This window comes from Dendronephthya gigantea, unplaced genomic scaffold (genome assembly GCF_004324835.1).
Source record: "Dendronephthya gigantea isolate DGI-Jeju-01 unplaced genomic scaffold, DenGig_1.0 000018F, whole genome shotgun sequence".
Taxonomy (NCBI): Eukaryota; Metazoa; Cnidaria; class Anthozoa; order Malacalcyonacea; family Nephtheidae; genus Dendronephthya; species Dendronephthya gigantea.
The window spans coordinates 407,503-431,573 of record NW_021163028.1 but is presented as its reverse complement, the minus strand read 5'-3'; the positions used below and the strand labels follow the sequence as shown (position 1 = coordinate 431,573).

The window sequence follows — 24,071 nt, the reverse complement described above, 5'->3', positions numbered from 1 at the left end:
ATCCCTTATCATGTCATGGATTTGATGTTTTAGGGATGAAGCCTTTGACCTACTCCCAACGTTTTTTTCTATAAGTGTTAATATCCATATATATAACGTTAGATAAATGTGTTTTTTATCTCCATATCTCCATAGATAAATGCTCTTTAACATATATTTCTATAGATAAATGCTTTTTAAGACTTATCTTTATATATTGTAGTAATATATGAGAATACCAAACTATGACACCAAGATAGATACAGTACCAAAACGAAGGTTAAATGACTTTCTAGATGAGAAACTAGACTTTCGGATGCTCCTTTGTGGTGCATCAGGCACTGGAAAGACCAACCTATTAACACATATGTTGAGAAAGCCTTTAATGTACTATGACAAAATATACTTATATAGTAGAAATCCTCAGCAGGACAAAATTCAGGATCTAAAATCATTAATGGATGAGATATCTTCCAAGGTTGGGTACCCTGTGATGGATATTAAGTCGGAGGACGAAATAGTGGACACATGTGAATACCCTGAGGGAAACAGAAAGGTTGTTGTTTTTGACGACTTAATAAATGCATCAGAAAAGATGCAAAATAAAATAGCCAACAACTTCACAGATGGACGTCATCATAACATTAGCCCTATATATTTATCACAATCGTATTATGACGTACCACAAAAACTCAAATAAAATTGTAGCCATATGGTATTATACACTCCAACCACCAAAAATCATATCAATATGATAGCAAAGGAAAATCTAGTAGATCCAGCACTATTTAATAAACTTAAACCATATGAGTTTTTATTTCTAAATAAGGAGAAGTTTTGCAAAAAGAATTTTGATGAAAATATATAACCTACATATATAATGACGAAATCATATTGTGTCAGAGAAAAGAAAAAAACAGATAGTGATAATGAGAGATATGAGCGAATAAATAGTTGTGGTGATAAAAAGTCCAAATTTGTGTCTACTACACAAAATGGGCAAAGGGTGGCAGACTATGTATTTCCAGCGTTATTTGACCTCGGCAGAGCTGGTGTCGCAAAAGCTGCGAGGTCAGACCTCGCAAAGAAGAAGATGAAAATTATAGCTAATAAATATCTTGATCAAGCTTTGGATTCTATTACATCAGACCTGTCAAAGAAAAAAGCCCTTCATGGAAGTGGTTGGACTCCTGGTTGGACTCCTAGCAAATGTAAGTATATGGGTCCATATAACCCACTAGATCAACAGCTACAATATCATCCAAACACTGGGGAAGTGATTAATTGGTATGTCAAACCTTATAACAAGGTCGATGAGATAAGCGCTTATCATGATATTTGTTATGATATGGGTAAGGATAAGGGTGACTGTGATCGCCAAATGGTTAAATCACTAGATGAAATTCCTTATGGTGAAATGCCTAAATGGGGCCAAACAGCAAGGTTCTTGATTGATAAAAAACAAAAATTAGGTCTTGGAGTTTCAAAAAACGGTATGTGCCGTCGAGTGAAGAAAGCTGGCAACAACAATTAGCGGACGAGTTACACAAACCAATAATGAGAATGAGGGAAAATCATCAATAATAGAAAGATGGAATCGTACGATTAAAAACAAAACGTGGAAGCAGTTCACAGACAGTCCAAGGTAATACACGGTATATAGACATATTACCTAAAATATTAAAAGAGTATAATAACATTAAACATAGTTCAATAAAAATGTCACCTGTGCAGCTAGTAGGAAGAGTAACGAAGGAGTTGTTTACTTTAATCTCTACAGGGATATGCAACAATTAAGATCCAAAGCAAAGTTTAAGATTGGTGATAAGGTTCGTATATCGAAGTACAAAAGAAAGGTCTTTGATAAAGGATACACACCTAATTGGACAGAAGAATTATTTATAATACATAAAATCCAATACATCCACTAATCCAATAACAGACAAACTAAAAGATCTCAGAGGTGAAGATATTCAAGGGACTGAAGGGAGTATTTATGAGCCTGAATTATTAAAGGTCAAACAGGACGTATTTAGAATTGATAAGGTCATTAGGAGAGATTATAAGAAGAAACAAGCTTTAGTAAAGTGGAAAGGTTACAGCGATGAGTTTAATAGTTGGATATCAAAGAAGGATTTAAGGAATTAATGTATGACATGGTTTAAGAAAGCACTATATCTAACGCACACTCAATATATACTGCTTTTTGCTATTATAGCCAAAAATATGATCGTTTCTGACTATATTTAAACACACTATAAAAAAAGGCTTAAAGAAATATCTATATATTATATATAGTTATTATATATTATATATTATATATATAGTTATAGTTATATATAGTTATTATAGTTATAGTTATATATACAGTATTATATAAATGGGAAGACCAATAAAATATTTTAACGAAGAAGAAAGAAAACAAGATGAACAAGACCAAATATATGCTGAACAAAGAGTGGCGGTGTTCAGTATGTTATAATCGGGATTATACATTAGCTGGAAAATGGACCCATATTAAAACAAAAAGGATATTAGAAATACTGAAGCCATAAACAATGTATAATAAACCAATTCTATCATTGTTTAAAAACGACCAAACATTTAGTTAATTTTAAACGCACTATAAAAAAAAGACTTAAAGAAATATCTATATATTATATATAGTTATAATATGAATAAAAACGATCTTCAAAAACTGAGTAGATCAGAACTTATTGAAATGCTATTAAAACAAGAAAGTGAGCTTGTTAAGTCTAGAGTCAAATCAGTTCCATCATGAAGGACTAATGTACCAATTTCACCTCTTAGTAAAAGTGTGAAACAAATTGTTCAAGAGTTTGAGGACAAAAAAATAACTCAACCACCATCGGAATGGTTGGAGGATTTAGTCTCAGATGATGATGACAACACATTTCCTCAACCACCATCTGAATGGTTGGAGGACCTATAGTCCCAACATCAAGGACAGAGATGGTTACACTAAATCATATAGAATAAACATTGAAAACAATATAGACCCATTAGTGCAACTACAAAGCACAAGAAAGGCTATCGAATCTAAAATGAAAGATAGTTATATTAACATTAATGAAAGGATTTAAATATATTGAGACCCTTAAGGTTATCTTTAAAAAAGACGATGCGGATAAAATAACTATTTATAAAACTGCACACTTTCATTGTAAAGCTCAAACTATTATTAATGATCAAGAGATCCCTGACCCTACAATTGTCAAAACAACAAATATTGAATACTATCGCTCAATGGATATATCTGAAGGATCTGGTTGGACTATTCAATCAAGCTAAAGGACTAATTAATATGAAAAATAATGATAATGAATGCTTTAGATGGTGTCATATTAGACACTTAAATCCCCAAGACAAATATCCACAAAGGATTAAGAAATTAGACAAAGAATATATTAAAAATCTAGACTATTCAGGAATTGAATTCCCTGTAAGTTAAAAACACTATAACCAAATCGAAAGACAAAATAAGATAAACATAAATGTTTTTGGATATGAAGATAAACAATCATATCCAATATATGTTTCAAAAGAAAAATATAACAATCATATGAACCTATTATTGATTACAGAAAATGAGAATAAACATTATGTACTCATCAAAAATTTAATAAGCTTATGTATAAACAAACAAAACATAAAGAAAGAAAACACTTTTGTATGTATTGTCTTCAATGTTTCAGCACTCAAAAAATCCTAGACAATCATAAAGATAATTGTATTCAAGTAAATGGAACACAGGCAGTGCAAATGCCTAAAAAGGGTGATAATATACTAAAATTTAACAACTTCCATAAACAACAACAAGTACCATTTGTCATATATGCAGATTTTGAACCTATATAACAGAAAAGATATATGGTTGTCAATGGATAGATGGTAAATCATATACTGAAGCCTACCAAAAATATACAGATTGTGGTTATGGATACAAGGTTGTTTGTTGTTATGATGACAAATACACAAAACCAATACTACTATATAGAGGAGAAGAGACTGTATACAAATTTATGGAAAAGATGTTAAAAGATCGAAGTTAATTATTGTAAAAATATTATAAAAGAATATAACATTTTAATCAACCATTAAAAATGACCTCTGATGATGAAGAGGAATTTAAAAAAACAAAAGAATGTCACATCTGTGATAAAAAATATACTGAGAAAGACATTCGAGTTCGAGATCATTGCCATATCACTGGCAAATACAGAGGTTCAGCACATCAAGACTGTAATCTGAGACTTGGAATAAATCCAGAAGAAATAAAAATTCCTGTTATATTTCATAATCTAAGAGGTTATGACCCTCATTTTATCATGCAAGAAATTGGAGCTATTGTTAAGAAACATACATATAAAAACAAGAGAGGAGGAGAAACACAGATGAATATTAACGCTATTCCCAACAACATGGAAAAGTATATGGCTTTCACGCTTGGTAACCATCTAACCTTCATTGATAGTTTCCAATTTATGAGCTCTAGTCTAGAAAACCTTGTTAAAAACCTAACCAAATGTGGAAAATGTAAAACATGCAACCCTGATAAATGTATAAAACGACATATTAACAATAAAGGTAAGATTATACAACATAAAACCAGCTTTCCGTGTGGTGAATGTAGAAATTGTATAAATAGAACCCAAACATGTATGAAACCAAATTATATTTATCTAAAATATACCTCAAAAGAATTTAAAGGTGAGAAACTTGATTTGATGCCTAAAAAAAGGTGTCTACCCTTATGATTACATGGACTCATTTGATAAATTCAATTAGGGACTACCAACAAAAGAAGACTTCTATAGTATTCTAAATGATGAGCATATCTCAAACAAAGACTATAAACATACCCAAACCGTTTGGGATACATTTTCTCTTAAAAACATGGGGGAATACCATGATTTATATCTTAAATCTGACGTTCTCCTATTAGCTGATGCGTTTGAAAACTTTAGAAAAACATGTCTAGAATACTACAAATTGGATCCATGTAAATACCTCACTAGTCCAGGTCTATCTTGGGACGCTACATATGTTAAAAATGACTGATATAAAATTAGAATTATTAATAGATATTAACATGTTCCAATTTATTGAAAACGGTATGCGGGGTGGTATGTCATATATAGCCAATAGATTCGGTAAAGCTAATAACAAATACATGAAAACATATAATGAGAAGGCGCCCTTCCTCAATTTCGCATTTGCACCCCTGGGCATAATTAAAATCTCCGGGCGGATTTAGTATCCTCCCATGCAGCTCTTCACGCCGGTTGGAGATCACAATCCACCAATGAGTAGTCCACTTGTTCCCCCTGAATTTGCAGAAATTTCGATAAAATTGGGTAATTTACGTATAAAAATTTTCAAACTTCGCAAAGAGACTTGGTCAACAAATCATTGCCTTCGTCGGTAAACTGCTATTACAGAGTTTACGATTCACGACGCGGCTAGGGAGGACGCGTTAGAAAGGCTTGGTGACAAGCCCAGCTAACGCGTCTTCGACGGAATTTTGTTAATTTTACGTTGTGAACACTACGCTACGAATATGAATATCGACTATTTTTTCATTCAAAATTGGAATTAAGTCCTTTAACTACATTTTCTATGGTATTCAATCGTTGATTTTCGTACAAATAAATTTGTTATCACATTGCGTTTTTAATATACATTAGAAGGTCCATACTTTTATCCTAAAGATTTTGAAAAACCAAAATTTTTCCGCCAAAATTGATGTTTTACCCTAGCTTGTTGTGTTTCGTAACGTAGGACGTAAAATAGGACCAAGTGGCTTGGACCGCGCTTGTTACCAAGCCTTTCTAACGCGTCTTCTCTAGCCGCGTCGTGAATCGTTAACTCTCTATTGAAAAACACCCCACATACAATTGCCCACGGTACGGCCTGACCTTTACGAAAAATGGATAAAAATTGAATTACCTAAATAACTATTATTGAATAACTACTTTTGTTAAGCTTTATTATATCGCTAAATAATCGCAAAGTACTACTGAGGTAGAAATCCAAAGTCAAATCGATTTGTCATCTCAGAAATATCTATAATTGTTTCAGTCCGGGATATATATATATATATATATACATATGGAGCTGAGCTTAAAAAAAGTGTTTGGATATATAATATTGCAACGAGGTGCGTATGTGCAAGATTAGCTATGACTACAGGGCTATATAGTATTCAGGACCGTAGCTAGACCGCTTAATTGGGGGGGTGTATATTCATATATTCATGTTTATATACCGTAGGAACAATAGCATACAAAAGAAATCAGTCGGGCATAAGACGAATATATGAATATGCACCCCCCCAATTAAGCTTCTAGCTACGGCCCTGATAGTATTATCTCCTTATATGTTTACATGCACAATGTATTTATATATATCTATGCATGGTTGCTATCTCACTAATTTGCATGCAGGATTATAATTATTATCATTATTATTATTATTAAATATATTGTAAGGTTATATAATGTTACGAGTCATGGTTATACTTTTTCTATTTCTTAGCAAAAAATAAACAATTACCACTGCACACGGCTTACACGAGCAAGAACTTGCTGAAAGCGACAATTAAAATTGTCCTATACATTGGAAATCCATCGTTAGCTGCAAAAAGAAATAAAAATCAGTGGAATCTACCGTAAGAATCGACAAGAAACTGTGCACTGCACCGGCATCGCATGAGCGTTGGTTCGATTCCTGCCGGAGGACCGAAAGTGGACTAATTTTCTCTCAATTAACTCTCAATTGTTCCTGGCTTGAATTTAGTTGTGTATGATTCCACTCGAAATTAAGACCTTTAAAAAAACCTTTAGAATTTTAGAGTGAAGTGCCACAAAATCGTAATTGATTTACCCTCACAATTTCAAACTAGAATTTACTGCGAAATTATCCAGCTGGAAAATGACAATCTATAACAGTTATCGCGATAAAGTCCTACATCGTACGTATATGTAACCGGCCAAGAAGGGTAAATCATGCGTAAACGAGCGCGCCAACCTTTCCTGTTCGATGCCGCAAAACTGGTTCCGGGGAAAAGCTCTTTTGGTAATTTGCCTTCACAAAATTGCCTGTATTCAAAAGGTACACTCGTGCCCATGCACTGAGTGTGACACCGAGATTTTGTTATTACTGATCAATCTGAATGTTCTTTCTTAAATTATGAAAATAATTAAGGTAAAACACTGAAAATCAAGCTCTTAGTCGATAGGAAACACTTCCATGGAAACGTCATGAGAAGTTTGAGATCTCTCACTCAACGACTCAGTGAGAGTGAGCTTTTAGAATACATGCGTTTGATTCTTTATTTCGACAAAATGTGTTAGACCTATATCCGTAGTTTATCTTCTGGCGATTGCACGAGGTGGTCAAATAAAAGGGAAAAATCAGGAAACTCAACCCGCAACCAAATAAAATGGTTGTTTAGTCGTAATTAACGTTCAAAAGACTTCTCTGAATGAAAACGTCAGTTAAATGGAACGCGGCATCGCAGCAGTTTCAATAAACGTGACTTGAGTTATAACTTATTTTAAAAGCTCAGCATAATCGGCGGTACATGTAAGCGTGCCATACTTCAATTTTTACCTGATCCGACATTGCCCGGTGTAGCCTTATGCGACGGAACCATGGTAGTACTCTCACCATCATCCTGACGAACGTTTAGCAAACTTGATATGTTCTGTTTCGAAGTGGCGAGAGTCTCATTTACAAATCGAAACTCCTGAAAACAACAAGTATTCGACAGTGGTTATATGGTATTGATCGCATGAGAGGGTAGAATAGTGTCAGCTGGTGTAATTACACAGACATGCAGAAGTGTAGAGCAGATGATGGTGTGTAGGGATTGTGTAGGGATTGTGATAGGGAATGTGTAGGATTTTCAACTGTGAGCATGGTATGATCGAGTTTTGCTGAGACATATGATAGTGACAAGGAAAAAAATTAATCTTTAATTATTTTACAATAATTTAAAGTGAAATATATAATATAGCGGCATAAAGAACACAAAAAACAACGAGCAAGAAAAATTCAAAATTACCTTCGAGAAAACTGAAACTTCAAACGAGATGAAATTTGCTAGATCAGCTCTTAATCCGTACTGGATTGAGGCTGAAACTGACACTGATGTTGTTGTACTATCGTTGGTATTTGAAGGAGCAAGAAAATCGATATGGATATTGACTGAATCATTGCCTCTTACTGCGACAATCTTTGGCGAATACGAAACAACAAATGATTTATCATCGGACACCTGAATTGAGAACGTATTATTCGGACCGTAGTTTTTCAAAACTACAATAATCGACGTCGTTTCGTTAGGGGTTAAACTCAAGCTTCTGTTTTGTACAGATATTTCAACTTCAAATTCCTGTGGTCTGATCACTGGAGGTTGTACACGCTGGATTGTTTCTCCATTTTTACCATAACCAATATACATTATCCTAAATGCATCGTGTTTCGCTTGAAACGAACCATAATACGATTCCTCAAAAAATTCTTCCCCCTTCTGCAATTCGAATCTCTCTAAGTAATCTCCTCTCGTATCTATCAAGTATCCTGTGAAGCTTCTATCCTCAGTTAGTACATTCTCTGTCGGTTCCACGGTCACGTATAACGATAATCCTGCGTAAACGAACAAAAACCTCAGGTGAGAAGAAGAGAAGAGGCGAGTTCCCCTACTGATTTCAAAATGGACAACCGAATTAATGATAATGGATGATAAGATTTTTAGTGTTCAATACTTATACAGTTGTCTCCATAAGATGTTGTCGAAGCACATCAGTTTAATTCTATGACACTCTATAACATCACAATTACTAAAAGCTGCTCCCGACCTTTAATTGGGTTTCCTGTTACTGGAACTAGAATCTTCTCAAAGGTGCTAGAGTATTCTTCTTTTTCAAGAGACGTTGTAAAAGCCAGAGCGCTTTGTGCTGTAACTTTGAATGTGAATGAACCAGATGCTGTTATAGTAAAATTCCACACCCCGGGTGTTGGCATGATAACACGAACGGAATAAAAGGTTGATGTCTGTGAGATTATATCAATTGTTCCGTTGCCATCTAAAACATAACAGACATAGGTTTCATGATAGATATCTATTATTCACAACTAATTTTCAGAAACAAAAAACAAAGAACGCTAATGAACACGGTGTGCAAAGAGAACATCATCACAAAAGGACTGAACTCTAGTTCATCAACATGAGTTGAAAGTGTTCATATATCGGCGTTCGTTAATTTATAACCACAAACCGTAGCTTATAGGTGATTTTCGATGACGTAATTTAGGGATTTTATTTCACGGGCAATGTAACAAGAACAAAAAAAAATTTAATTGTTTTGCTCGAGAATAAAAGCACATGCATGCATTCAGGACGACACAGAAAATTTTGCAGGACCCGTCGGTAAAAGTTTTGTGGGGTGCCTAAGTCCACGTAGATGTTTAGGCGGTGTTGCCAGGAATTTTTCTTTAGGGAAGTAGAAGCATCCTTATAGTGGTTTAGGCCCACAGTTCTCTAAGAATATTTCGACATTATATCACAGTAAATGGGACTTCCTTCGTTTTGGGAATCTGAAATTGATATTTTGTATTCTATACCAAAAACCAGAACTTTGGGGACGGAAGGACTCCTTGGAAGGAGTACTATATTCCTGCAGAAAATATAGTAATTTGCACTAATATATTATTTTGGGACCTCTTACAAATTGCACGATGAGCAAAATATCCCCTCTTTCTCTACAATCAGGGCTAAAAAATATATTCTATTACGCAGCTTTCTTTAACTTCTATGATAGAAAGAAAATTTGGAGTAGTTTGAATACACAACATAGGAAAAGGTTCAGGTGACTGCAAGGAAATATCAATTTCAATTCTGTTTCCTAGCATGCTTACAGATATTAGGGGGTTTACAATTCACAAATAATTGACTAGAGACGTCGAGCTATAACCTCGTCGTAGATCGTTAACTCCCTATTACTTTGTATATGTATGTACCTTTAGGCCGGACAACTTTAACATTGGTATTTCCTGCAGCACTTAATACAGCCGTCATGGAGGCAATGCTTGAGTCACAATGAACGTTGTAGAGTTTTGTTACGAGGCTAACAGCATTAGCTTCAACAGAGATTAGCGTGACTTCTCGTAACAACGACTTCACTTCAGAGCTTACATTTGCGGGACGAACCAGCTTGATAGCTTCATCGATGTTAGACTTCGAATACTGTATGAGTTGTCCACCAGTTTGGCTGGCTAGTTGCTTATAGACGTCCCGTGCTGACAAGCTTCTTCGTCTGCGGCTGCTGCAATAGCTATTGATAAAAAGATAAATCCTGCATTGTTTAAGCAACGAGACTGATATCACAGCATGTACCAAATAGGCATCTTTCGCGGATGCATCACTGAAGTAATAAATATCGGAGTCGGGTAAACTGTTGAGAACAGCTAAATAAAGACCATTCATTCCCATTTCTGGGCAGTCGCCACCACCGTTCGCTGTCAGGGAGTTTACGGCTTGTTTTGCAACTTCAGGATCATCGGTCGTTATTGCTGGACCAAAACCTTCAAAACACAACGCGAGAAAATTACTTCAGTGGCTTATATATTGGGATTTTTAAAAAATTATATATATTTTTCATCGCATAACTACAAGAAAACTATTTTTTAATTTGGAGAACATCAAATTGATCTTTTCCCGATGTATGTGGTATCCAGAGGAGAAACAAAACATTTCTGTCAAAAAAACCCTTTAATTTTGTAAATGAGATGCAAAATATATTTATTCACGAAATTAAAATGGAAGTGACAATGATAGCAGTGACAATGGATTTTCCGTGCTGTGAATGACGATATACTTGAAGTCTTGAATGCCGATTTCTTGTTTGATTTCCTAGTTTTTATGGTAACATTTTGATTAAAAGCAACGGACTGTCCCGGCAACTTGGACGATTGGTGCATAGATTATGAGGTCAGGTCATGCAATCTTTTATCGTTATCTGAATGAAACCCGTTTTTGTTTCCAACTTGCGGATGAAAATTGAAAAGAAAACCGAGCGATATTTAATTGTTACTGCATGCCTTGGGTATTATGAGAGCAATTTAAAGGCTAATTCCACTTAAAGATCAACCATTCAATGGTGGCTGACAACTTATTCCCTTTAAAAAAAATATCACAGAAATGATCGAAGTAAGGTATTTGAAAAAAGATCTAAAAAATTTTAGACGTCCTTTAAATGAGACAATATCTCTTGTCAATTACCACTGTCCATTATTAAGGTTTCTCACCTGGGTCGTTGAATGGTACTAAAACGTAACGGAAATCGTGATGATCATCAGCTGCAGCGTCTTCAATAAACTGGATAGTGGCTTTTTTAACACCTGCAATTTCATCTATGAGAGAACGACATACCAAAATCTTTTGTAAGTATGCAGGCCGGGAAGCGATGAGGTGTGTGGACTCATGCGGTTCGGTTTTCAGTTCATTATTTACATCAGTGTCGTCCAAATCTGAAACACTTACTCAATTGAGGGGGGGGGGGGAGAGGTTGGGACAGGTGAGTGATTTCAGCAAAAATGAACCGAGTCACAAGTTGCCCGACTTAGCACTGACTTCAATCTGCAATTCTTTTTACGTGTACCCGTTTATACCATGATCATGACCATGCATGCATTTGCATCATTTTTCGTATTTTCTCAAAAGCTGCTGTTAGCTATACTATACAGGGCCAAACGTATACTATGCTAATAAAATTTGCAGAAGACAAATACCTACCACTCATGCTGCCAGTTGTATCAATGGCAAACGTCAGCGTATTAAGGGCTTTCATGTTTAGGAACTTTGAAAAATTTTCGTCGCCAACATGTTTTCGAATGCTGTCAAAGAATAATTTTGTTGCTTTGATCGCCACTCTTGCAGCAGGCTGATGTAGTCTATGAAATTGAAAAATTATAAATGAGTTATGAGAGATAATCTAATTAGAATTGCATATGTGGTGTAATATGATTGAAATCCCATGCAAATGTAATCATATGCAATTCTAATTAGACTTCGAGTATCTATCTATCTATCTATCTGCGGCCAACGTTTTTGCAAATGGGTGTATATATATATATATATATATATATATATATATATATATATATATATAAATATGAATATATATATATATATTATATAATATTATATTATATATATATATATATATATATATATATATATATATATATAAATGTAGGATAGCTTTACAAGTTCGGTCAAGTTCTTGTATTCTATTTACTTAAGGGGTTGACGCACTAGTCAAGTTGGTCTTTTGCTTAATCAATCAATGTTAAAACTGGTTCACAACTTGAAATAATCTTAAACTTATAGTAAAAATTTTAAACAGTACCACTATGAACAATATCCTACAACTTAAACTAAATTCACTAATATTTTTATCGAATTAGGTTTTTTGTAACGTAATACTTAAGGCGATTCTTCATTGCGTCCGCTCCGCCCGCGCGGGCGGAGTGCGCTTTGTTTTTCAGACCCGTCACGGTCGCATGGACAGAAATGGCCCGCACGGGCTGAAACGAACGGTAATGGAGAATTGCCTTTAAAATGCTCGAACGCGCGAAAATACACATCCGAATGATTGACTCGAAAGCATTACACGTTGGTCATGTTCGGTAAATTTTTTCCCAGTACAGAGGGCGCAGTTTTCCAGCGGTGTGCGCATCAAAAATTAGAAGTTTTTCATTTTACGCACTGCTCTCAATTTTATGTAGCTTGTCCGCTGGCAATATGAGCCTGCATGAGTGGGAGAAATTTAGCTAATTTGGACCAGATTCATCAAGCATACTGAGTTTTTACGAACTTGAGTTCTCGAGTTAAGTTATATCAACACTACAGCCGCAGTCACGAGATCGTTTACCTAAAAATGAAACAACTCGGCAAAAAAATTCACACTTAAACCGCTGTTAATTATGCACGGTAGTTGCAAAATTCACATCTCTAAAAAGAATAATTTGTCAAGTTTCAAGAATAATTGCACCGAGTGACAGGGGATTTAGGTTATAGTTTCATTAGCCTAATGCCTGCTACCTACGAAGTGTCATGTATGAAAGAAAAAATAATTGATGCTTTCCAGTGGTCGAGAATTATGTTTACTTACGTTCAATGGGTGGTTTTAGCAAGGATTAATGACTTTTCTCATGTTGTTTCAAAAAAATGTTCCTAATCCTATATAGTCAATGCATATTGTCCTATTTTAACTGTATTTCACAAGAAGGCCATTATATTCAAAAGTATACAAAATTTGTCAACTTCGTTTGACTATATTTTCGGCACTTCACAATATTTCTCAGCCAAACTTGGCAATTTTAGTAAGGTAACTTTACTAAGTTTAGTAAGCCCTTTTCGGAAATCCCTTTTTGTCTCCTAAATCAAAAGTGGATCTATTATGCAAGTGGTAGCCTTGCGCATCACACATGAATCGGCACGACGTAAACACATGTATGTAACTTCTTCCTCCTTGTAATTTAATACCTTCGTTGCAAATATCGACTTTCATTTATACAAATTTACTCAAACACCTATGATTTCTTTAAATGTCATTTCTTAGAAAACTCACGCACTTCCATTCTTAGAAAACACATGAGTATACAAGCACACTGATGTAAAACGCCATATACCACGCGAACAGAAGATCGGTTCACTAGACGGCGTAAAATACTGTAAATAAACGGCGCCAAACCGATAACAAACGCTGTGTGCATGGTCCAAGGATGTCGCAATGCAACTAAGTACGCAATTTCGTGAACGTCGTAAATATTGGCCTGTTGAGAATGATATATTAACACTTAAAAACACTCCTATATTCAAAGTTCTGACTACAACGAGTACGTTGGCATGTCGATCAGTAAGGGTCCCAAGACCTTGCTTCGATGTGAAAACGACGAATCTCGTAGCCGTTGAGCCATTATATCGTATATCTTTACAGCCGCCAATTAAAGATGCCTATTTTTCGCGACACGCGAAGATCAGCAATAATACTATTATAAGAAGTCTTTGCGTGCGACTCGATTTACGTACCTGTAATGTGGCGATAAATACCGAAGAGTAGAATCCTTGTTAATGCCTCCTTTCGAATCTGAATGCCTTGACTTATCCAAAAAGCCACCATGGCTGCATTTACCAACACCAACTGGTTTAGTCACATCTTGCCCACCGTAGTAGCCGCTTGTTAGTTTCCCCGTGTTCACTAAGTTATTTTGGCAATCGTCTGCCCCAATTCCAAAGGGACGTTTCCACCCTACTGGGGTACAGTCACGGCAAGTTTTAACGTCAGCACCCGCTATATAACTCTCGCTTATAATCTCATCTCCTAACATCGATAATGGATCAATGCTTCCCGATTCTACCCAGTTTGAATGACTGTAAAAATCTTGCAATGTATGAAGCAATTTTCCAGCAGTCTTTCTAGCCACGGTATAGTCAACCTCGTCGTCGCCAGCCTTTTGAATAAGAGCAATAACTTCTTTCTTGAAAGTCATAAGACGCATGCAACTCGCGCGAAACTGCTCAGCATCAAAATGCGCGGAAGCAAAGTCCTGCTCGTACTTGTCGACCTTTGCATTAGCGTTTTCGATTTCTTTTACAGCGTCTTCGAATTTTGGCGACTTCACCAGACGATATAGCTTGTTGCTTACCTTTCCTTCGAGCAGCCTTGCCGTGTCGACCCGGGCGAGCTCGTCTGTCTTTGTCTTGGGATTTTCTTTCAGAAATTCAATGACGCTTAACCATAGCCCAGCTCGAGTGATAATTTTGTGATTAAGCGATGACCAAGCTCCACTAGCAGCTTTCCAGCGCAAATTTGGAATAAATGCGGCTGAAAAACCGACAAGGAGCAACAAAAAACAGAAATGCATCTTCATGTTTAAATCTTTATCACTGAATGTACTTTCACTTTACTAGAATGTTCTTATGACAGCTTTTCCAGGAAAACATGAACGGATAATGATCAAAGCCTTTTGTGACGCTGACTGGTGCGACCGCATATATGAATATTTTATAACCAAAGCTGCTGAAAATGTTAAACATGTAATTATTCACATATAATCTCTTCTTATTTAGAGCATGACGTCAGTGGTCAGATTAGTCACGTGATTGCACAGCATGTGCTTATAGATTTATGCTTCGGTAAGCTTTTGTATTCTTCTCTGTGATGTAGCTATGTGTTTTTGTATAGCGTTATTAATCATGAATAAATACACGGTTAAAGCCTCGCATAGACGGGCAAGTTTTCCTTGCCAAGCTTCATTTGCTCGTGTGTACGCGAAAAAATTGACAAGTTTTCAATGACAAGGAGCCTTGTTCAAAAGCTAGTCATGCCAGCTTTTCAACAAGGAAAAATGCTCGTGTGTACGGCCGTCAGGGAACAGCGCAACAATCTTCGAGCCAATCGAGTGCGTTTTTGAAGTTTTATCATTTCTGTTTGTTTTAAGATTCGATCATATACTCACTTTATCATGGCTCATATTATCGTAAAATATACTCATATTATTTATCGTAAAACTTGTCAATAAAAATTTGCCAATTTTTTCGCGTACACACGAGCGAATAAAACTTGTCAACGAAAACTTGTTCGTCATACACACTAGCAAGTGAACTGGTCACGAAAACTTGTCAAGGAAAACTTGCCCGTCTGTACGGGGCGCTTAAATGTTCGATTTCGGCCTCAATTCCTAACAGGTTATGGGCCCAGGATTTTTAGGTCTGCTTCGGAAAGTCGAATGTATGTTTATTTGAATCGTAAAAAAAATGAAAAACATATCATTACAATGGATGAAAATGCAAAACATATCACTACAACACAGTAATAATAATATTAACTTTACATCTTCAACTATCACACAATATAAAATTATATTACTGACCTCATTAATCAAGATTGGATGGCAGAGGTTATGAATGAGCTATCAACACGTTGTCCGATCAAGCTGTCAAGCCTGCTGCAATACAGCTAAAACGTTGGAAAGAAAGCACCCGCCATATTATATTGCACGCTTACATTTTTTACCCTCTTCAGCAATTAACATCTCTCAAAATTACAATTGCATTGCAAGTTGCAAGGGAAATTGCATTGTGTAATGTAGCCTTAAATTATGGATTTTTCTGCTCGTAAAGGGGAAGTGTAATATATTTACTTAACAATAGGTTTATATTGATCTAAATGCTATACATAACATTCTAATTCTAGGCTTAACAAGTATGGTATGTGCCTTGATCCAACCAAGAAGTATACAATACTTGATGATATTGGCAAAAAATTTATTGATCGTGTTGCAGCAATGCATGGTTTAGGAAGAAAAGGTTCATGACATGAGAACAGAATCCCAAAATGCCAGTGTTATGCTGTAGCAACAAGCATTGTATTCAGTAGGGTACCTGTTGGAGATTTTGCCAGATTACGGAATGTTACCAAGTTGGCAAAACTCAACCAAGCATGCAGATATGGAGTCAATTAGAAGTCGGTACAAAATACTAATTGCAAAACTTTTATTTGACCATTTCCCTGCCTTTAACAAATTTAAACCTTTTGTCTCACAAACCACTGATTACCTCCATGCCAAGGAAATGGCAACACAATCTTAAGGTATTACCATGCTTATTCTACTGAAATATGAAAAAAAAATTCAGATTGAGTGGATGTCCTAGATCAATTGGAAAAACGGACATATGAAATTTATTCTGCTGCCATGGTCTTTGCTCTTCCATTGATTCTACTGCACAACCCACCTCACAATCTTTCACGTCTACAACTTGTGCAGTTGATAATATCCCTATAAGCATTCATCCAGTGATATGGTCATGCCTGCTATAGGACGTAGGTCCAGATGTGATCAACCTGCTTCACATGTATACGTACCACCCAATGCTTCAGATGACGATCCTTTGGTCGGATCGAGTGAAAATGCCATGCTTTGGGGACAAATATTATATATTATTATATACACCTGCGCCAGATATGAGGTATGCTGCAATTTCATTGGTTGGCTGCTAGACAGATATTAGCTCATATCTGTCTAGTATAGAGAAAGTAAACAAAATGGTGGAAAGTTAGTTGGGAGTTAGTGAAATAGAAATCCAAGCCTAGTTGATAATAGCACACCAAAATGCACCGAAAGGGCAACAAAGTTTGTGTATATAATAAAACAGTTATTCTGCTCACTCTCGTCGTATATAGCCGATAGCCAACTCAGCGCTATGCGCCTCATCGGCTATCAGCCGATATACGACTCGAGTTCGCAGAATAACTGTTAAATATATGTGTCTATAGTAGTATTATATTATGATATCATATATATATATATATATATATATATAATTATATATAATTATATATATATATATATATATATATATACACAAACTTTGTCGCCCTTTCGGTGCATTTTGGTGTGCTATTATCAACTAGACTTGGATTTCTATTTCACTAACTCCCAAATCTTTCCACCATTTTGTTTACTTTCTCTATACTAGACAGATATGAGCTAATATCTGTCTAGCAGCCATATGATATATATATATATATATTGGTAGCATATTTCTATAATTGGTAGCATATATATATAATTGGTAGCATATTTCTGGATGTGTCTAAATTATGCAAAAAACGCCGTATTAAATATTAATCAAGCTTTTCTCAACTGAAACATGCACTATTAGCAGTAAATAAATGACACTTGACAAATTGTTTATTATGAAACGAAGTATTATTAGTTACAGAAAACAAGGAAGATTTATTCGTTCGGAATCGCGTGTCCCCCCAACACGAATGCACTGCCTAGCCCGTGAGACCATTGCGTCGAAGGAGTCATGGATCATTCGTTGTTCTAGATTACGGCATGCTGTTACGATTGAGTTGCGAAGCTCTTCTAAATTCTGTGGTTGCTGATTGTGTGATACATTCCAAATTTGCTGCTTATAAGATATCCCCAAAGAAAAAAGTCGCATATTGCATTATTTACTGCTAATAGTGCAGTTTCAGTTGAGAAAAGCTTGATTAATATTTTATACGGCGTTTTTTGCATATAATTTAGACACATCCATGGAAATATGCTACCAATTTTGAACATTGATATCTCCGTAAATTTTTAAGTAAAATACAACTGCATGTAATATATCAAAATCTAAGTTAGTCTTCCCTCTATCTAGTGAAAGTTATTTCAGTTTAATAGCTTAGCTATATAGTTTAGAAGCGATTATGAATCAAACCGGAGTACTTTTTTTCCGGGTGTCCCAAAAAAAACTTTACCTGTTTGGCTTAATATAACTCAAAAACGATAAAAGCTATTAAGTTGAAATAAACTCCACTGTATACAAGCAGGGCTAACTTAGATTTTGATATATAACATTAAATTATTGATGTGATATTTACGGAGATACAAGCATTTGATGTCGCAAGGTACTTTCAATATCCGTGAAAAATTGACAAAAATCGGCTATTAAATTAATTCGAAAATACTTACATGCCACTTCCCGTGGTAAGTTTTTAACTTCAGCGATTTTAACTTTAATTGTTCGCTCTTATATAAGAGTAAGTTTGCAATGGAAAAGCGTACATTTAAAGTTAAAATCACTAAAGTTAAAAACGTAAAAGTTAAAGTATTAGTTTAGAAATAATTTAATAGCCGATTTTTGTCAATTTTGCACAGATTTTGAAAGTACCTTGCGACATCAAATGCTTGTATCTCCGTAAATATCGCATCAATAATTTAGTGTTATATATCAAAATCTAAGTTAGCCCTGCTTGCATGCAGTGGAGTTTATTTCAATTTAATGACTTTTATTCGTTTTTGAGTTATATTAAGACAAAGAGGTAAAGTTTTTTTTGGGACACCCGGTATATATATATATATATATATATATATATATATATATATATATATATATATATATATGTATGTAAGGTGTATTTGTTCTTCTGCACAAGTATGACCAACCGGGCAAGCAGAAAATTCTACTTGACCGCGGTGGGAATCGAGATATCTCAAATATATCTCAAAAGTGCTGTTTACCATACAGGAAATAGAGGATGACCCATTATTGGCAACACCATGCACATATTCTGTACATTCACACTGCTTGCAATACTACAACAAAGACGGTGTGGCTGGATAGGCTTCTTCTGCTCATAGTCAAGTGCTTTCAATGAGAGAAGCCTAATGCAAATGTTATTATTGGAACAAAACACTCTGGTTTTTGAAATATATTTTGCTTGTTGCAGTACAAGTACAAAGTGGCTGATGCAGGCCTGCCATCCCTACCAGCACGACCAGTTTCTTGAAAATATGCTTTTATAGTGCATGGAGAGCTTACATGAACCCATCAATTTAACCAATATAGTAGCGTTTTACAGCATAAATCCTGTGGGTGGGTAACTATACATAAAGGTTCATTAACCGTTTCCCATTGCAATAGTATATTAACAGTATTTCAATGTAAATATTTACACCATGCAAATTCGTCGAATCTCTGTCTTGGGTGCGGGTGTTTTTTGGCGCATTTATGGACTGAAAGATCACAATATTCAGAGGCATGTCCACACTCTTGATTGTCGGAGCATTTGTTCCCCAAGCACCTTTTCGGACATGTACGAATACCTCTACAACAATATTCTCCATGCAGGACCGGTACAATCTCCATTGTCATTGCATGGCTCGGAGCACAGAGACAGTTTCTTCGGCATACACTTGGATTCGGCCCCTTGTACAGCAGTATTCAGTTCTCGCAATGAGTGTGGTTACCACATTTGTTATCTTACAACATTCCCCTTTCCCACCACAATCGCCGTCTGTAATACAATACCGACCAATACAGTCGTAGGGACGACATTTTTTACAACAAACAACAGAAAATTTTCGATAGTTGCTTTTACAGTCAGAATTCGTGCCACATTCATCTTTCGCCACAGCTACACGAACTGTAGTTGATATTATACTGCAAGATACAAGAAAAATCATAGAGAGCTTCGTCATTGGTTGTTAGCTACTTGATTTCTGATTTGCGTGGTCGAAGTTCTTTAGCAGGTGTTAGACACGGTTGCCCGCTGCGCGTTCAGCCCCCGCATAGCGTTATATTAAATTCACCGGTGAATAACGAAAGACGCAAGGCGACGTTTGCAACGTCCATATTCTTCTATATAGACAAAAATACATTTTTATACTTTATCATTTATCAGGGGATAATTATCATTCATTCAGAAAAAACATACATGTAGTAGAATGTATGGTGTTTGTTATTTAACATTAATAATATAATCACCGATGTATTGAAGTTAGGAGAATACGATTTAATAATTAATTAGCTTTATATGAAAATTTCTGTTGAGTACAACCAGTTTGGCTGCATACAAAAACAGCAAAACTCTGTAACAGTGAGCCTTTGTTCACGGATCTCGACGAGATTGTGCAATGGCTGCAATTGTGAATTGTATTAGTTGCTGATCTAAAGCTTTTTACGACAAATTTGAAGTCCTTAGTACCACAAAGTAAACACTTTACCTTTTGACTTCAACGAATTTAAAAACAAAATATTAGCTACAAGGTACATTATTTAAACTAACCAACATTATGAGGCTGCATGCCGCTCTGTTAAGAGTAGCTAGCTATATATTGTGGGTGTCGCCCACAAAGCCAATGTCAAACAATTTTTAGCCAACGTTGTATGCCAAGTCTACCATATATTATATGTATTAGACATTTGTATCATTCTATACCAGGATGTTTGCGTCAACCACATCACACTGTAATGGTGTAGCAAAAAAATGCGAACACAGTCAATAGTATTTCAAAAAAAATATCTAATGCTTGCCAATTCGTACATTTAGATGTTGGCAGTTTTTTACGTTCTTTACGACATTTCAAGTCCGGATGACTGCAATGTTCAGCCAAACCACCACAGTCCTGATCGTGGTAACATTTTTCCCCAGCACAACTTTTCCGGCATATTCTGACACGTCTACAACAATATTCTCCAGGACCGGCACAATCTCTATTGTTGTGGCATGGCTCGGAGAGACAGTTTCTTCGGCATACACTTGGATTCGGTCCCTTACAGCAGTATTCAGAAGTAGCGCAGAACGACTTTGAATTGCAGCTCTCGCAACGAGTGTGGTTGACACATTTATTATCTTTGCAACATTCGCCTCTTCCACCGCAATCGCCGTCTGTAATACAATACCGACCAATACAGTCGTAGGGACGACATACTCTTTCGCTCGACCGAGAAATTCCTTTACAACAAACAACAGAAAATTCCCGAAAGCTTCTTGTGCAGTCAGAATTCGTAAAGCATTCATCCTTGGTCATGTTTACACAAACTAACGTTACAGAGATCACATTCCATGTTAGGAATAAATTCAAATATGCACATTTCATTTTCGTTACTTTTAAACTGCCAATCGATCTATTACGTTTAAAGTAGACCCGATTGATCGCCTTCCCGTTATTTGCATTGCCCACCTCGACACACACTGTGCTTTGCAAAATTTCTTTGTAATGCCAAATTTGTGGTCGAAATAATAACAAATAAGAATACGTTAGAATGTGCCGCATTTAGAGAATGATCATGCATTCATGCGTCAACCAGCTTTTGTATGCGTATAGGCGCATGTATTCAGTTTTAGGCTCGCTTATGAGTTCTTAACTGAATGAAGGTGATAAACTTACCAAAAATTCCATGACGCGGATTTCTAAAGCCAAAAAATTTTATAGGGCTGCTGTCCGCTTACGCATTTTTTATACGCACACCCACGTGAAATTTTAAATGCTTCTAAATTTTTATTATTTGACATCTAGGTTCTCGAGTTCTTTTGATTTATAAAGAAAGATAACATATATAAAGATCTAGAATTTTATGTGCGTGTACGTGCGTATGAAAAACGCGTATGTGGAAAGCAGCCCTAAGGAAACTAAGCGAATTATTAATGACTTTTCCACCCGTAAAGTCACTATTAATACAAATATGAAAACTTTAAACTATGCAAAACAGAGATCACCGACCCTGCATGTTGATACAGCAAATTCGTTTAACACCTACTTTGCTATGATTGATGACAATCGGCTTGCCAACAAAATAACCAGTCATAAAAGAAAGCCGTTTCCTATATAACCCAAACCAGTAGGCAGTAGCCCATCTTCCTTTCGCGAAAAAATGGTTAAAAGTTAAAACGATGTAATTTTTATACTACATACAGTTGATGGAAAAATGAGTCAACTATAGGTCCTCCGGCAGGAATCGAACCTACGCTCATTTTTTCCATCAACTGTTCCTGGCTTGAATTTGAAGTGTGTATAATTCCACTCGAAATTAAGACGCTTTAAACCTCTAGAATTTACCTGCATCGAGTGAGGTGCGAAAAATCATAATTGATTTACTGGTCTTAGGTTCAAAATATAGCAACTTTACTTCTTTGGTATACCACGGAATAATGAAAGACAGAACGGCTACTCAGGGTCATGATCTCCCTAAATGCCTGAATAACGACACAGACGTAATTATAGATACAGAGCTGGAACTAGGAAAATTACAACCTCTCTACAGGGTGTATCAGAAAAAACTAGAAGATTTTAAAATGTCCAGAAAACTATCGTTTTATCAAAATATCTCAAAAATATATTTACGTCTAAGTATTTTAGCATCTCCTGGCTTATCTAACAGTAAAAACTATCAGAAAAATTAACCTAAAAAAGCGGGAAAACGGTTTGTAAAAGCCTCATTTTTAACCGCTTGCGCAAAGAAAATGAGAGGTTTAAAATCCAAGTTCATTTAAAGAGATGAAAGTTTGGACTCTTTTGTGCAATGTATTAAAATTTCAGGAAATTTGATAAACATTAAGTCCGCCGTGAAACGTTTCAAAATTGGACTTTTTTCCGTTCACTCCGCTCTCGCGTAACCTTTTTTCATGCAAGAATGATTACATGCATGAGTGATGGTTCGAATGACGTACTTACAGTGCTATTGTTATACCTTACATTGATGTTGTATCTAATAATGCTATTGTTAAAAATAAACTACACAAAAACGTCAAACAGCACACAATTGCAAACAAGAGCAGAGTTTACAAAATTTGTTGTTAGTTCTCAACATGTCCTCCATTTCTTTGCACGCAAACTTCTGCCCTACTTTTGCATTCTCCAGGTGTAACTACCAGAACTCTTTGTTAAATAAAACAATGAAACAAGAGTATTCATTGTTAGTTATGCTTAAGTACGTCATTCAAACCATCACTCATGCATGTAATCATTCTTGCATCAAAAAAGGTTACGCGAGAGCGGAGTAAACGAGAAAAAAGTCCAATTTTGAAACGTTTCACGGCAGACTAAATGTTTATCAAATTTCCTGAAATTTTGCACATTGCACAAAAGGGTCCAAACTTTCATCTCTTTAAATGAACTGGATTTTGAACCTCTCATTTTCTTTGCGCAAGCGGTTAAAAATGAGGCTTTTACAAACCGTTCTCCCGCTTTTTTAGGTTAATTTTTCTGATAGCTTTTACTGTTAGATAAGCCAGAAGATGCTAAAATACTTAGACGTAAGTATATTTTGGGGATATTTTGATAAAATGATAGTTTTTTGGACATTTTAAAATCTTCTAGTTTTTTCTGATACACCCTGTAGTTTCATTCAATCTTCTTTCAGATCAGCTTTAATGGAATCCTTTGTCTGTAAAACGTAAAAAAAGTATGCAAAGTGTACAGACTAATGTTAAAAGAATGAAACGGTCAAACCCCAGATATTAGCAAAAACGTTTTTATCCAGCGGGAATATACCTAGAGCAACTTTAATTAACGCAGGTTTTTTATACCGTAGCGTGACAATCTTAACTGAGGGGGGGGGGAGGCTAATGCAACCCCCAGGTTTTACCGGCGAGCATGTGGCAGTGGCACTTGAAGCGCATTTAAATAAAGCATATAGGCAATGAGAATAGACTGTACATGTTTTTACAAAATGTAATTCGATAGGACTTTGTTGCTGAAATGCCTTAAATGATATACCT

General features: G+C 35.6%; 1 protein-coding gene across 1 annotated transcript; it reads right to left on the bottom strand.

Moving 5' to 3' along the window:
- Positions 1-6,475: 6,475 nt before the first annotated feature.
- On the bottom strand, positions 6,476-14,945 carry LOC114520897 (von Willebrand factor A domain-containing protein 7-like). Its single transcript, XM_028541242.1, has 8 exons — positions 14,102-14,945; positions 11,801-11,958; positions 11,314-11,418; positions 10,027-10,590; positions 8,865-9,092; positions 8,069-8,652; positions 7,615-7,750; positions 6,476-6,636 (listed from the first exon to the last, which is right to left on the bottom strand). Exons 1-8 carry the CDS (start codon positions 14,941-14,943, stop codon positions 6,569-6,571), a joined length of 2,685 nt encoding a protein of 894 aa, XP_028397043.1. The 5' UTR covers positions 14,944-14,945; the 3' UTR covers positions 6,476-6,568.
- Between the last annotated feature and the right edge of the window lie 9,126 nt (positions 14,946-24,071).